The sequence below is a fragment of the Microplitis demolitor genome, chromosome 4 (assembly GCF_026212275.2).
Source record: "Microplitis demolitor isolate Queensland-Clemson2020A chromosome 4, iyMicDemo2.1a, whole genome shotgun sequence".
NCBI lineage: Eukaryota > Metazoa > Arthropoda > Insecta > Hymenoptera > Braconidae > Microplitis > Microplitis demolitor.
In genome coordinates, this window is record NC_068548.1 from 20,254,572 (window position 1) to 20,265,734 (window position 11,163).

An 11,163-nucleotide genomic window follows, 5' to 3' on the forward strand; every position below is an offset into this window, starting at 1 on the left:
AAATACGCATTTTTAAATTTTTATTCTACTTACATTTTATTTATTTATTCAAAAATTTACACTTGTCTTACATTTACATAACTGTAAATGTATCAGACATTAGACAAATTTAAAATTATTAACAAATAGAGTAAATAATTAATAAATTAAAATTTAAAAAAAATGCGCATTTAAAAAATTAATCAGTGAATTTTTTAAATTATTTACTCTATTTATTTATAATTTTAAATTTGACGGATGTCTGCTACATTCACACTCGTATATTCACATTCATAATCGGATTTTGAATAAAAGAAACCTGGGCTATAGATCCAGGTAATTGGATTATGAGTCACTGAAGTCTACTCCTTTTTTCAAAAATATCTGACACTTTTTATGATTTCAAAACAATATGTATTTTTGTTTATCGACTGAGCAGTTGCAGTTGGAATGAAACCGTATTTTACATATGTTCAAAATAATAACTAACAAATATTCAACAATTTATTTCATTCTTCAATTTAATGACATGGGATGACAGCCAATAAGACTAAAAAATTTTTTATAAATTTCAGAAACAAAATGTTTACTAATTTTTCATTTAATTAAATTAAATTGAAATAATTTGACTTCCGGTGGCACGACAAGCCCATGTGGTCGCAGCTCAGGCGCAGCCATCTTTACTTGTGTCTCTCACATTCTCAAATAAATTCATCATTAAAATTTCATCCGTATTTATTTATTTAAACAACAAAATTTATTGTATCGTACTTTAAAATAATACAAAAATAGACTAGTGTAAAGTGTGACAGTTAAAATGGCGGACCTTGATGATTTTTTTGCAAAGAAAGACCGTAAGAAATCCAAAGGAAAAAAATTCACGACCACTGACGAGATTGCCAAGAAACTTGAGGAAACAGGAAAACGTATGGAAAAATTAAAACTCAAAGAAAAACCATCAAATATTGAAGAAGAGGACCCATTAGCACCTGAAGTAATTTTTTTTTATGTCTTTTTTTTCTTTTCAATTTTAATTACTACAAATTTTTATATTTTATTTTTCTTATTTTTTTTTTTTTTTAAATTCTTTGAGATGAAAAAAAATTTAGGCTATGACAAATAAACGGTGCCATGTTACATCTTTTGATAAACGTCATAAATTTAGAGCAAAAAATAAATTAACCATCGTAACTAGCAGATAACGTCAAATTATCAGTATTTACAATAATTGTTATTGTAATTTCTGTAACTATTAAGTCATCAACATATTATATAATCAATAAAATCAATCACTTTCTCATTAATGCAACCAACTAATCACTTCATTGATATTCAATAGTTTCATCCTTATTTATTGACAAAATATTTATAAACTATTGACAGTTTAATTTAAATGACTGGAACTTTCTGGTAGACTCGGAAAAAAAAAAGTTTTATGCTACTTTTTATTTAGGAGCGAATAATAATTTATAATAATGATAATTACGGTTGATTTATTAATGTAAATTTATTTATTTATTTGAAATTACAGCAAGAAGATGAAGAATGGCGTGAATTTACGGAAGAAAGGAAAGATTACACGGGTTTGAAGCTAGGTAATTTACAAGTTAGTGACAAATTATCAAATGGCAGTGATGATGAGAGAGGTGTTGGCGATAACAGTTCCGATGGCGAATCAGGCGAGGCTAGCTCAAAACAAAGTGGTCCTTGGAAAAAAACCGACGCCGCACCAGTTAAAGAGGTCGTTGAAAGTACGCCGGCACCTGCTGTACAACCAGCTAGTAATAATGTCGTGGGTATGGTGTACAGATCTCCACATCTTAGAAATCAATCAACAACTGCGCCTCAGAGTAATAGATCGCGTATGAAAAACGTTGCTCCTGATATACGTAGTGAAGAATATTTCCCAACATTGAATGCTAAGCAACCACAAAGTGGTGTTGATTCTACTGGCGTTTGGGGCAGACGGTAAATTTATTATTAATTAAATTTAACGTTGCATGTGTATACTGAGTCTTTGGAAGAACAGTCAATTTAAAAAAAATCTGTTTTTTCGATTATTATCAATTTTTGTTAACAATTTTAAACTTTTGACTTTGGCAACTTCTAGGACAAGTATTAGACACTTCAAGAAATAATCCAGAATTTTTTTCAGATTTTTTGAAAGCGTAGAAGCTTTGAAAATTTAACTGTTCCCTAAAAGACCTAGTGTACACACGATTCTGAAGATTGTAGACAATTAATAATTTGAAATAATTTTTTTTTTTATAATTTATCGTCATAAAAAAAGTTAAAAATTATTGGACGTCGACTAACTTCAGTATCATTACACACACAGGGTTAAATTTAAATAATTTATTATTTATTATTTTAAATTACAGGAAACGTGATGAAGGTACATTTGAAGAAGTACGTAATCGTGGCGGTACTAGATCATACGGTGTACCAGAGTCACAATCACAAGCACCAAAATTATCACTCGACAACAAATACGGTGCATTACCTCAAGACCAGAGCTGAAACCTTGATTACAAATCAGACATTAAATCATCATCAATTAATCGTCGCTTAGCTCTGTTTCGTAGCCCAGTCACGCTGTTATTATCATTATCAAATATTATTATTATAATTATTACAGTAATAACAATTACTTGCAGACTAGAACACTCGGTGCGTATTGTTCTTAAACTTAAAATAATTAAATTTAAAAAACTAAATAATTATCGACACGATAATAGTGTCTTGAAATTAGAAAAAAATTTAATTAACGTACTTCAATCAATGCATTATTTTATTTTCATGGCATTTACTAAACATAAACATGTAATCTACGATATGCTTTCAATGTTTTATTAAAAAAAAAAAAAAAAAAAATACACGAACATGATCATTCTATCGTGATACGACGATTCTTTCATCTCTAGGATCTCATGAACTTGATGTGTAATAAAAATTAATATAACATAACGTTTATAATAACTTAAATAATTAATTAATATTAATAATTATAAATATAATAATTAAAAAATTAATAATAGTAGTAATTGTACACAAATTGCAATTGGGAAATGAGAGATAAACAGTCATGCGTTAGTTACATGATATAATTAATTAAAAGTATAAGTAATTAAATAAAAAAAGTAAAAAATGTTTAGGTAAATTATTGTTATTACGCGTTATAGAAAAAAGAGATTGTAGAGAATGAGAAGCGAGTCACCGGGGCTGGGCTTCGGGACGATTGAACGATTTTAAACTAAAAAAAAATTATTTGTAAATGGTGCGCGATATACGATGAATGCAATTACTCTTAATGAGTTGACATATATCATTTAGGTGTGCTGAGATGTTTAAAATTAAATATAAATAATAATATGATAAATGATAATTATAAATTTGAGCGAGAGTTTAATCATTGCGACAGGCAACCGTGATTTTTAGTCACGAATTTTTTTTTTAGTTATGGAATTCTTATGTCTGTTATTATTTTTGTTGACGTATCTTTTACTATTTTCGTTAGGTTAATAATTTTTTAAAATCGTAAAATTAGGGAGATTTGTGTGACCATAGGAAAATTTTTGCGAGAGATGAACGATAAAATTAGTAAATAATTTAATATTATAATCATAATTTTTTTTTAAATTTTTATATAAATATAAAATGATAACAGGAAGTGAGCCAATAATCTTGGGCTTTAAATTTTTTCTGTAAATCTAATAATCTGCATTTAGTTTTATTTATGTTCTAATGCTGGCAAACAATAAATTTATTTATTAACAACAGAGGCTTTGATACCAATATTTTTTTTACGTCTTTATTAAAGAACAAATGTATAAATATATGTGAATTTTAATTACATATTCATGCATTACAATATTGAATATATGTTATAGTATATCTACAAGACGGCATTAATTTAAAAAATATTTGAAAGTCCAAGATAAGTAGCCGAGAATAAATTTGATAGACTATATTTATTAATAACAAAAAAAAAATAATTATCATTTTATATTTTTATTCTTAATCTTATATGTAAGAAATATTTAAAAACGTTCATGAACTCTTGGTTATTTTTTTAAACAATTAACAATAAATAATTATAAATTGAACCATAACATGCATAAAATTTCATCAGACATTTGTTAATATCTTCATAACTACTGCCTAAATAATTTTTATTTTAAATCATAAAAGTTATTATTCCTGTGGTCTTATTTTTTTAATTACATCACATTGTAATCAATTTACTGTTTTGTTAATTAGCAGATACGCAGATTTATTTGTACAGAAAAAAGGTATATTATTTAATAACTTTTATTATCATGCATTATTTTTTTTCTCAACGAAAATATAAACGACGTCTCTAATTATAACTTTTATTATTGATTAATATAATTAAACATAAAACTAATTAAGTAAAAATTATTATGTTTTAGTCATTTGTAAACAAGTTTTTTTTTACAGTTTGTAAGCCATTTAAATAAATATTATAATTGTTGCGCAAGGGGAAAAAAAGTAATTGCAAATATGGTACATGTGTGGCGAAAAATTGAATAATAAATGAAATAAAATAAAATACTGTTCATAAATTAAGTTCCTAAATAATCTATGATAAATATATATTTATTAAATAAGTGATTATAATTTATATAAATTCAAGTGCTTCAATTATTTTTTATCTACAATAAATGAAGTTGGGATTCAAAATCCCGACTATTCATTTCTTCAATGATGTTTATTGTACTTTACTTAGCATTAATTATACATTTCAGTTGAATTCTTGTTCTTACGTCTCATCTTGTGATAGCCGATAAGTTAAGCGTTGATTAATTTTTTTAAATATTCAATAGTTCCTCCTTGCTTCTTACCCACGTCAGTGATAAACGGCCAAGGCGCAACGAAGTTGACTCTGCATTATTGCGTATACAAAAAGAAAAAAAAACCCGGACAAAAAAATATATACATTAACAAACTTCATGACGGTAATCATCAGATTTATCTCGATCTATTCTTTCAGTATACTTAAGTCCGTGGTTTCCCTCGTTGCTGTAACTTGAGTACATCGGTTTGTCGAGTAATGAACTTTTAAATTTAGGAAGGAAATATATGTAGGCTTTTGTTGCACATGAAATACCCTAATAACAAAAAAAGTATATAATTATGATGACTAAATTGTTTTTATTAATTTTAATTTATACTTATATATTAATAATTATAATTCAAGTCATTCATAATGATTAATTTGTTTATAATTAATATTAATTACGGAAGACAGTTCTAACAGATCAATAAAAAAATCTGATTGATACTAATATCACTTTTTCGGACAATATATTTTAATTAGTACCAATTTCTTGTCTATGTATTAAATTGTAAAAAACTTAGATTAATTATAAATTGTTATATATAATTACTTGATCAAAATTGAAATCTGGTTTATCTGGAGCCAACAGAACATCATCTTCTAATCGTGTGTAAAAAGTTGGATGCTCTTCCAATTGATCCATTTTTTCCAGCATTTTTGTGTCGACATCATAAACTTCCCCAAGCACATGCTGCAGTAGAAAATGTTTTAAAAAATCAATGCTAACAAATATTTAAATAATTCAAATTCAAGAGTCTGTAGGATCAAAATTACATTTTTTTCAAGTCTCTGATATTATAAACAGAAAAAATATACTTTAGCATCTAAATATTTTTTGATTGAAGTTAATTATTTAATGATTATAGACAATACTCTTCTCAATAATTTGTCAACAATTTTTTGTCAGTGAAGTCAGTACAAGTCAATTATAAAATTTATCGGCATCAATAGTTCTTATACATTTATCTACTCCAATAGCAATTTAATCCTTCAAGCTTAAAACTCTTTTATATTCAAAAAACAATTAAAAAGTATTTTCTTATTTTTAAGTCTCTTATCTGGCAAGTAATTTCGATCCTGTACCCTCGGAAATTTGAATTGATAACTGTAATTTAATGTAAAACATAAAAAATAAATAAATAGTTAAAAATGTAAATTATCTTTATGATTAGATAATAAAAATGACAAAACTATAATCTTTCAAGGTCACATTAACATTTAAATAGTAAACGAATTGTAAATACATCTTAGTTATGAGTGTGAATGTAGCAGACATGAGACAATTCATAAATTTTAAATAAATAAATAAAAATAATATAATGAAAAAAAAGCGCGTACTGATTTTTCAATATCTAAATTTAATTTTTTAATTTTTATTCTAGAGTAACAGAACTAAATACTGACTGAGCTCCAATTAATCACCAGGTACTTAAAGATAATAATTTTTAAATTGTGGAATTTAATTTATGAAAAATATGCAGTTATAAATTTTTAATGAATTAAATTCCTCAGGTTAAAAATTTTTAAGTCTAAGTACCAAGTCATCAATTGGAGCTTGGTCAATATTTGGTACTGTCACCAAAATGAAATTTTATTTATTAAAAAAATAAAAAATTTCCAATTGTCAGTTACCTTCACATGCATACCAAAGTTTATTTGAATAATAAAATATTAATTATGACAACAATATAAATAAATTACTTACATGTCCAACACCAGGTTTATGCAATAAAAAAGGAATGTTAAAACGTGTAGCAATAACCAGAGGATATTTATTTTTAGTTTTACCGATCCCTAAAAACTTTGCATAACCATTAGCAGTATCACGAATCAATTCATGATTTGGCTCACCTCGTTTCAATGTACCATATAGAAATACACGGTGCAGCGGACTCTTGAATAAGTTCTCATACATTTTACTAACTTACTTATTTATATTAATAAATATTTATATATTTTTATTTATCTATCACATCCAAATTAACATCGAGTTCTACATGTATATAAATGAAATGATAAATATAGATTAAAAAATATTATGTCTACGTCTCACCGTATCACTAGACAATAATTATTTATAATATAACTATAGTTTCAGTTTGAAATTTTTTACCTTATCATTTTTATCATTATTACGTAGATAAAATATTTTGTTATTATTTTATATTAATAATATAAATTATTAATTAATCGTTATTTATTATAGAGAATCCGTAAAAATTATTTTTTTTATTTTGTACTTGGTACTTGTATTTAATTGAGGGCGCTATCGTTTCTTTAAAATACACATGACTAAAATATATGTAACCAACAAATATATATTTATTTATTTGTAATGTAATTTGTCATTTGCATTAGAGATTAGAGTAACAGGAAAAAGTTATATAAATTTAAATTATAGAATTTTGTTTTTTAAAATTCAAATAAAAATTTCGCGCCAATTAAGTTTATAATTATTTATTTGAATTTAAATAAAATATAAAAATTTAATTTATTAATTATTTATTACGCTTATTAATTATATAAATGAATATATATTATACAATATGTATAAGTGCATATGTATTTACATAAAAATTTTTATCGTGTTGGTATGAAGAAGCGGTTTTTTTATTGGTCGGTGGAAAATTTGGTTATCTTCAGTTTACATTTAGGCAACAAAATTTTTTTGACCGTTTTAAATGAGAGAACAAAAAAACGTGATTTGTAAAGATTAAAATCTCGGTAAACTCCATGCAGTACAGTAGACAATTATTTGTGTTCATATTTATTGTGTGCGCAGTATTGTCAGTAACATAAATGATAATAAATAATATTTTATTTTATGAGTATCGAATTTATGGATAACAATAAAGCAATGAACTGTAAAAACAAATTTTCTGCATTAGGTAAATTATTACGTTGTTTTTTTTATTAATATATAACCTTATTTTATTTACGTTATAATTTATTTAATTGGTAGACTAATTAATTTGTTTGGTTGTTTAGATGGAATAGAACACTTTTCAGACATACCAAGTTCATCAGAGAACAGAAAACCAATCAGAAAATTATACATCAGTAATTTTTGGGGAAAGGTTGTTATAAATAATCCTTATCTTTGTTTTTTTTTATAGAATTTAAAAACTATTTTATTTTTATATTTCAATTACTAAAATAATTACAGTGTCATGAGCGTGAATTTGGCTAACAATTGACAATTTTTTAAATTTTTGAATAAATAAATAAAATGTATGAAGAATTCTATTTAAAAAATGTGTACTTAGGGCCAGTTTTCCAAACCGGGTTTATTTTTCATCCAGAATTAAATTATTATTGGTGGTATATCTATATATAATTAAAGCAGATATACTAGCAAAATTAATTTAAACCCAGTTTAAAAACCTGGCCTTTAGATAATTGAAAAACCAGTACGCTCAATTTTTTAATTAATTAATTTATTTTAAATTTAGAAATTGCCTTATGTCTGCTACATTCACGTTCATTACTGTATTTATTGATTTAGATATTTATTTATTTTTATTGTTTTAGGTCGATACAACAATTCTGAAAGACCTATTTTCACAGTACGGTGAAATAATTGACTGCCGAGGTCCATTTGTCAATAGCAGAGGATATCATTTTGCTTTCATTACGTTTAGTACACCTGAAGAAGCTCACAAGTAATTAATAATCCATTTAATAATTATTTTTTTAGTTACGCAAAATTTTCTGATGTTGTCAAAAGCTTACTTTGACTACACGTTACACAACTTGTTTTTGATAGTCGATATTAAGTCTCGAAGGCTAAATAAAGTATGATACTGAATTTAGCCGTCTAATAACTTTTTGATTTTTTTAAAAACAATTGATTATAAAAGAAAAATTATTTCAATCAATTGCACTTATAGTTGTTTTAATTTTCTACATGTGCATATTTTTAGTTTTTTTTTGTAATTAATTAGTTGAAAAATGATTTGAAAATTTTTAATTGTCTGCTAACCAGGGTCATAAAATAACTAATCAAAAATAAGTCAAGCGAATTTTATTTAAGCCTTAGAAGTGTAATAATAATTAATAAAAAATTAATATCATTGCAGAGCATTAGAAGCTGGTCATCGTAAAGAAGTTATTTTATTTAAGAACAAACCACTAAATATAATGCCTTCATTTCCACATACACAACCTTCTGAAAGTCAGATTAAAAAATTATTATCCAGAAACACTAAAAAAACAAAGAAGAAACGTAAGAAGACTAAGCCAGAAAATAAAAGTAAAAATAAAAATAAAAATAAAAATATAAAAACACCTAAAATTGATTACATCAACAAGATTGATGATGACTGTTTAATTAATATTTTTGTTCTGTTACCAATGAATGATCGTATGAGAATTGAACGAGGTATTTTAAATTACTTATTAATTATTTAATTAATTAATTAATTAATTAATTTATTTATTTATCAATTTAAAAAAATTATTGCAGTTTGTAAACGGTGGCAAGATGTCAGTGCGCGTGCCTGGCATGACATTAAAGAACTCGACTTAACACAACCTTTCCAGTTTTTAAATTCAAATAGTAGAGCTCAGACGATTAAAAATCGTACTGTCGAAAAAATTCTTGAGAGATGTGGACGTTTTTTATCAACTTTACAATTTTCTACATGTGATTCAGGTTGCAATTCTGAAATATTGCCAGTAATTGGCGAGCATTGTAAAAATCTTACTAGGCTAACTCTTCAATTACGTAAATACCCAACCAAAGAGTTAAACAAACTATTTTCACAAATTAAAAAAATTCAGTATCTAGAAATCAAAGACATAGGCAAAGATTTTAAAAGTAATAGTTTGGCATTTTTACCTCATAATACTATTGAGGAAATACATTTGTCGTCAAAAGTAACTTACGAATCATTCGAGCCTCACTTGAGATACTTTGGATATTCTGGATCAACTGTAAGTATCTTTAAATTTATAATTATTTTATTTAAGTAATTAGTTTAATGTTTTATTAATTATTTATAATTACAATAGACATTTCGTAAATTGAGTAACATCCGGTCTCTAACTATGACTGGATTTATTATCAAACCAGAACTAATTAAAGTTATTGCTGAGAAAACACATTTAACGTACCTGTCGCTTGCAAACTGCAGCATTAAACAAAAAAATATTATCAAATTAACATGCTTACGAAAATTGGAGCACTTGAATCTTTCTAAAGTTTTAGAAGTAACGAATGAGTTTCTTATTGCTCTGGCATCAAATTGTACTGAACTCAAATACTTAAATATTACTGGTGAGTCATTATTTTCATTATATTTTATTACTATGTAGTAATTTTTTACTCTTTAAATTTTTATTTATTTTTAACAAAAAAAAATCTTCAGTATTTTTTTTTAGTCAAATTACTGAGTTTATAAACAACGCTACACTAAAAAATTGGGAGTGAATTCAGAGTGATTTGGATTTTATTTTACTCTGATTCGAAGTTTTAATATTAAAATGAACTCCTTTGGAGTAAATTTCACTCCAAAGGGACTAAATAAATAAATAGTAATCCGGTCTGCATTCACTCCGCAAATATTTTACAGTGTAATTATTTATTAATAATAATATAAAATATATTTTATAGATTGTTCATCAGTATCAAACTCTGGAGTAGCAGCACTATCAGGGTTACCTCAATTAGAAACATTAATAATTAATGAACTGTATGATATAACAGATTTGACTATCAGTAAGTTTGTTAGTCTGCAAGAATTACACTGTGAAAATTGTGAACAAATTCAAGACCCAGGGATTATAACATTACTTCAGACTGCGCCTAATTTAAAGATTCTTAATTTATTTAATACTTCTATATCAACAGCAGTACTGGAAACTGCCAATCTCATTACTAGAAGACGTACCAACGATTTACGACTCCGTATTAAAGTAAATACAATGGTACAGGAGGAGTGGGACGAGGAAACTGAAGATAGATCACCACGTCTGGATGTCGAAGGCAAAGACGAGACCGTCTCAGACGTATCTGATGAGTTTTTGTATGATCATGACGATGATGACGATTTATGGGATCTCGGCATTGATGACGAATACGATGATTACGACGCTGATGATTACGATGACTACGATATCGATTACAATGGCATCAATCCTTTCCTTCTATTCTAAATACAGTTATTATTATTTATATTATTTTTTAATAATATATTTAACATATAAGACCATTAAAATAATTTAAATTTTCATTTTACAATAAATTTAAATTGTTTTTTATTTATAAAACAATTCCATTTAATATAAACTAGTTTTAATGTTTTATTTATTTATTTATTATT

At 25.7% G+C, this 11,163-nt stretch overlaps 3 protein-coding genes across 5 annotated transcripts; 2 read left to right on the forward strand and 1 right to left on the reverse strand.

Moving 5' to 3' along the window:
* Positions 1 to 625: 625 nt before the first annotated feature.
* LOC103568149 (protein CDV3 homolog) lies at positions 626 to 3,019 on the forward strand. Its single transcript, XM_008544865.3, has 3 exons — positions 626 to 973; positions 1,511 to 1,947; positions 2,361 to 3,019. The coding sequence occupies exons 1-3, from the start codon at positions 797 to 799 to the stop codon at positions 2,497 to 2,499; spliced, it is 753 nt and encodes a 250-aa protein (XP_008543087.1). The 5' UTR covers positions 626 to 796; the 3' UTR covers positions 2,500 to 3,019.
* Positions 3,020 to 3,447: 428 nt separating this feature from the next.
* Positions 3,448 to 7,117, reverse strand: LOC103568148 (putative gamma-glutamylcyclotransferase CG2811). Of its 3 annotated transcripts, XM_008544864.2 has the most exons (5): positions 6,954 to 7,117; positions 6,546 to 6,833; positions 5,391 to 5,531; positions 4,999 to 5,111; positions 3,448 to 4,885 (listed from the first exon to the last, which is right to left on the reverse strand). In XM_008544864.2, the coding sequence occupies exons 2-5, from the start codon at positions 6,753 to 6,755 to the stop codon at positions 4,792 to 4,794; spliced, it is 558 nt and encodes a 185-aa protein (XP_008543086.1). In that variant the 5' UTR covers positions 6,756 to 6,833; positions 6,954 to 7,117; the 3' UTR covers positions 3,448 to 4,791. The 3 variants fall into 3 exon arrangements, with proteins under 3 accessions (XP_008543086.1, XP_008543085.1, XP_014296422.1); XM_008544863.2 differs by lacking the exon at positions 6,954 to 7,117 and having other exon boundaries at positions 6,546 to 6,925; XM_014440936.2 differs by lacking the exon at positions 6,954 to 7,117 and having other exon boundaries at positions 4,792 to 5,111; positions 6,546 to 6,924.
* Positions 7,118 to 7,208: 91 nt separating this feature from the next.
* Positions 7,209 to 11,106, forward strand: LOC103568147 (F-box/LRR-repeat protein 7). Its single transcript, XM_008544862.3, has 7 exons — positions 7,209 to 7,728; positions 7,829 to 7,917; positions 8,372 to 8,502; positions 8,920 to 9,221; positions 9,306 to 9,775; positions 9,854 to 10,118; positions 10,455 to 11,106. Exons 1-7 carry the CDS (start codon positions 7,665 to 7,667, stop codon positions 10,994 to 10,996), a joined length of 1,863 nt encoding a protein of 620 aa, XP_008543084.1. The 5' UTR covers positions 7,209 to 7,664; the 3' UTR covers positions 10,997 to 11,106.
* The last annotated feature ends 57 nt before the right edge of the window (positions 11,107 to 11,163 follow it).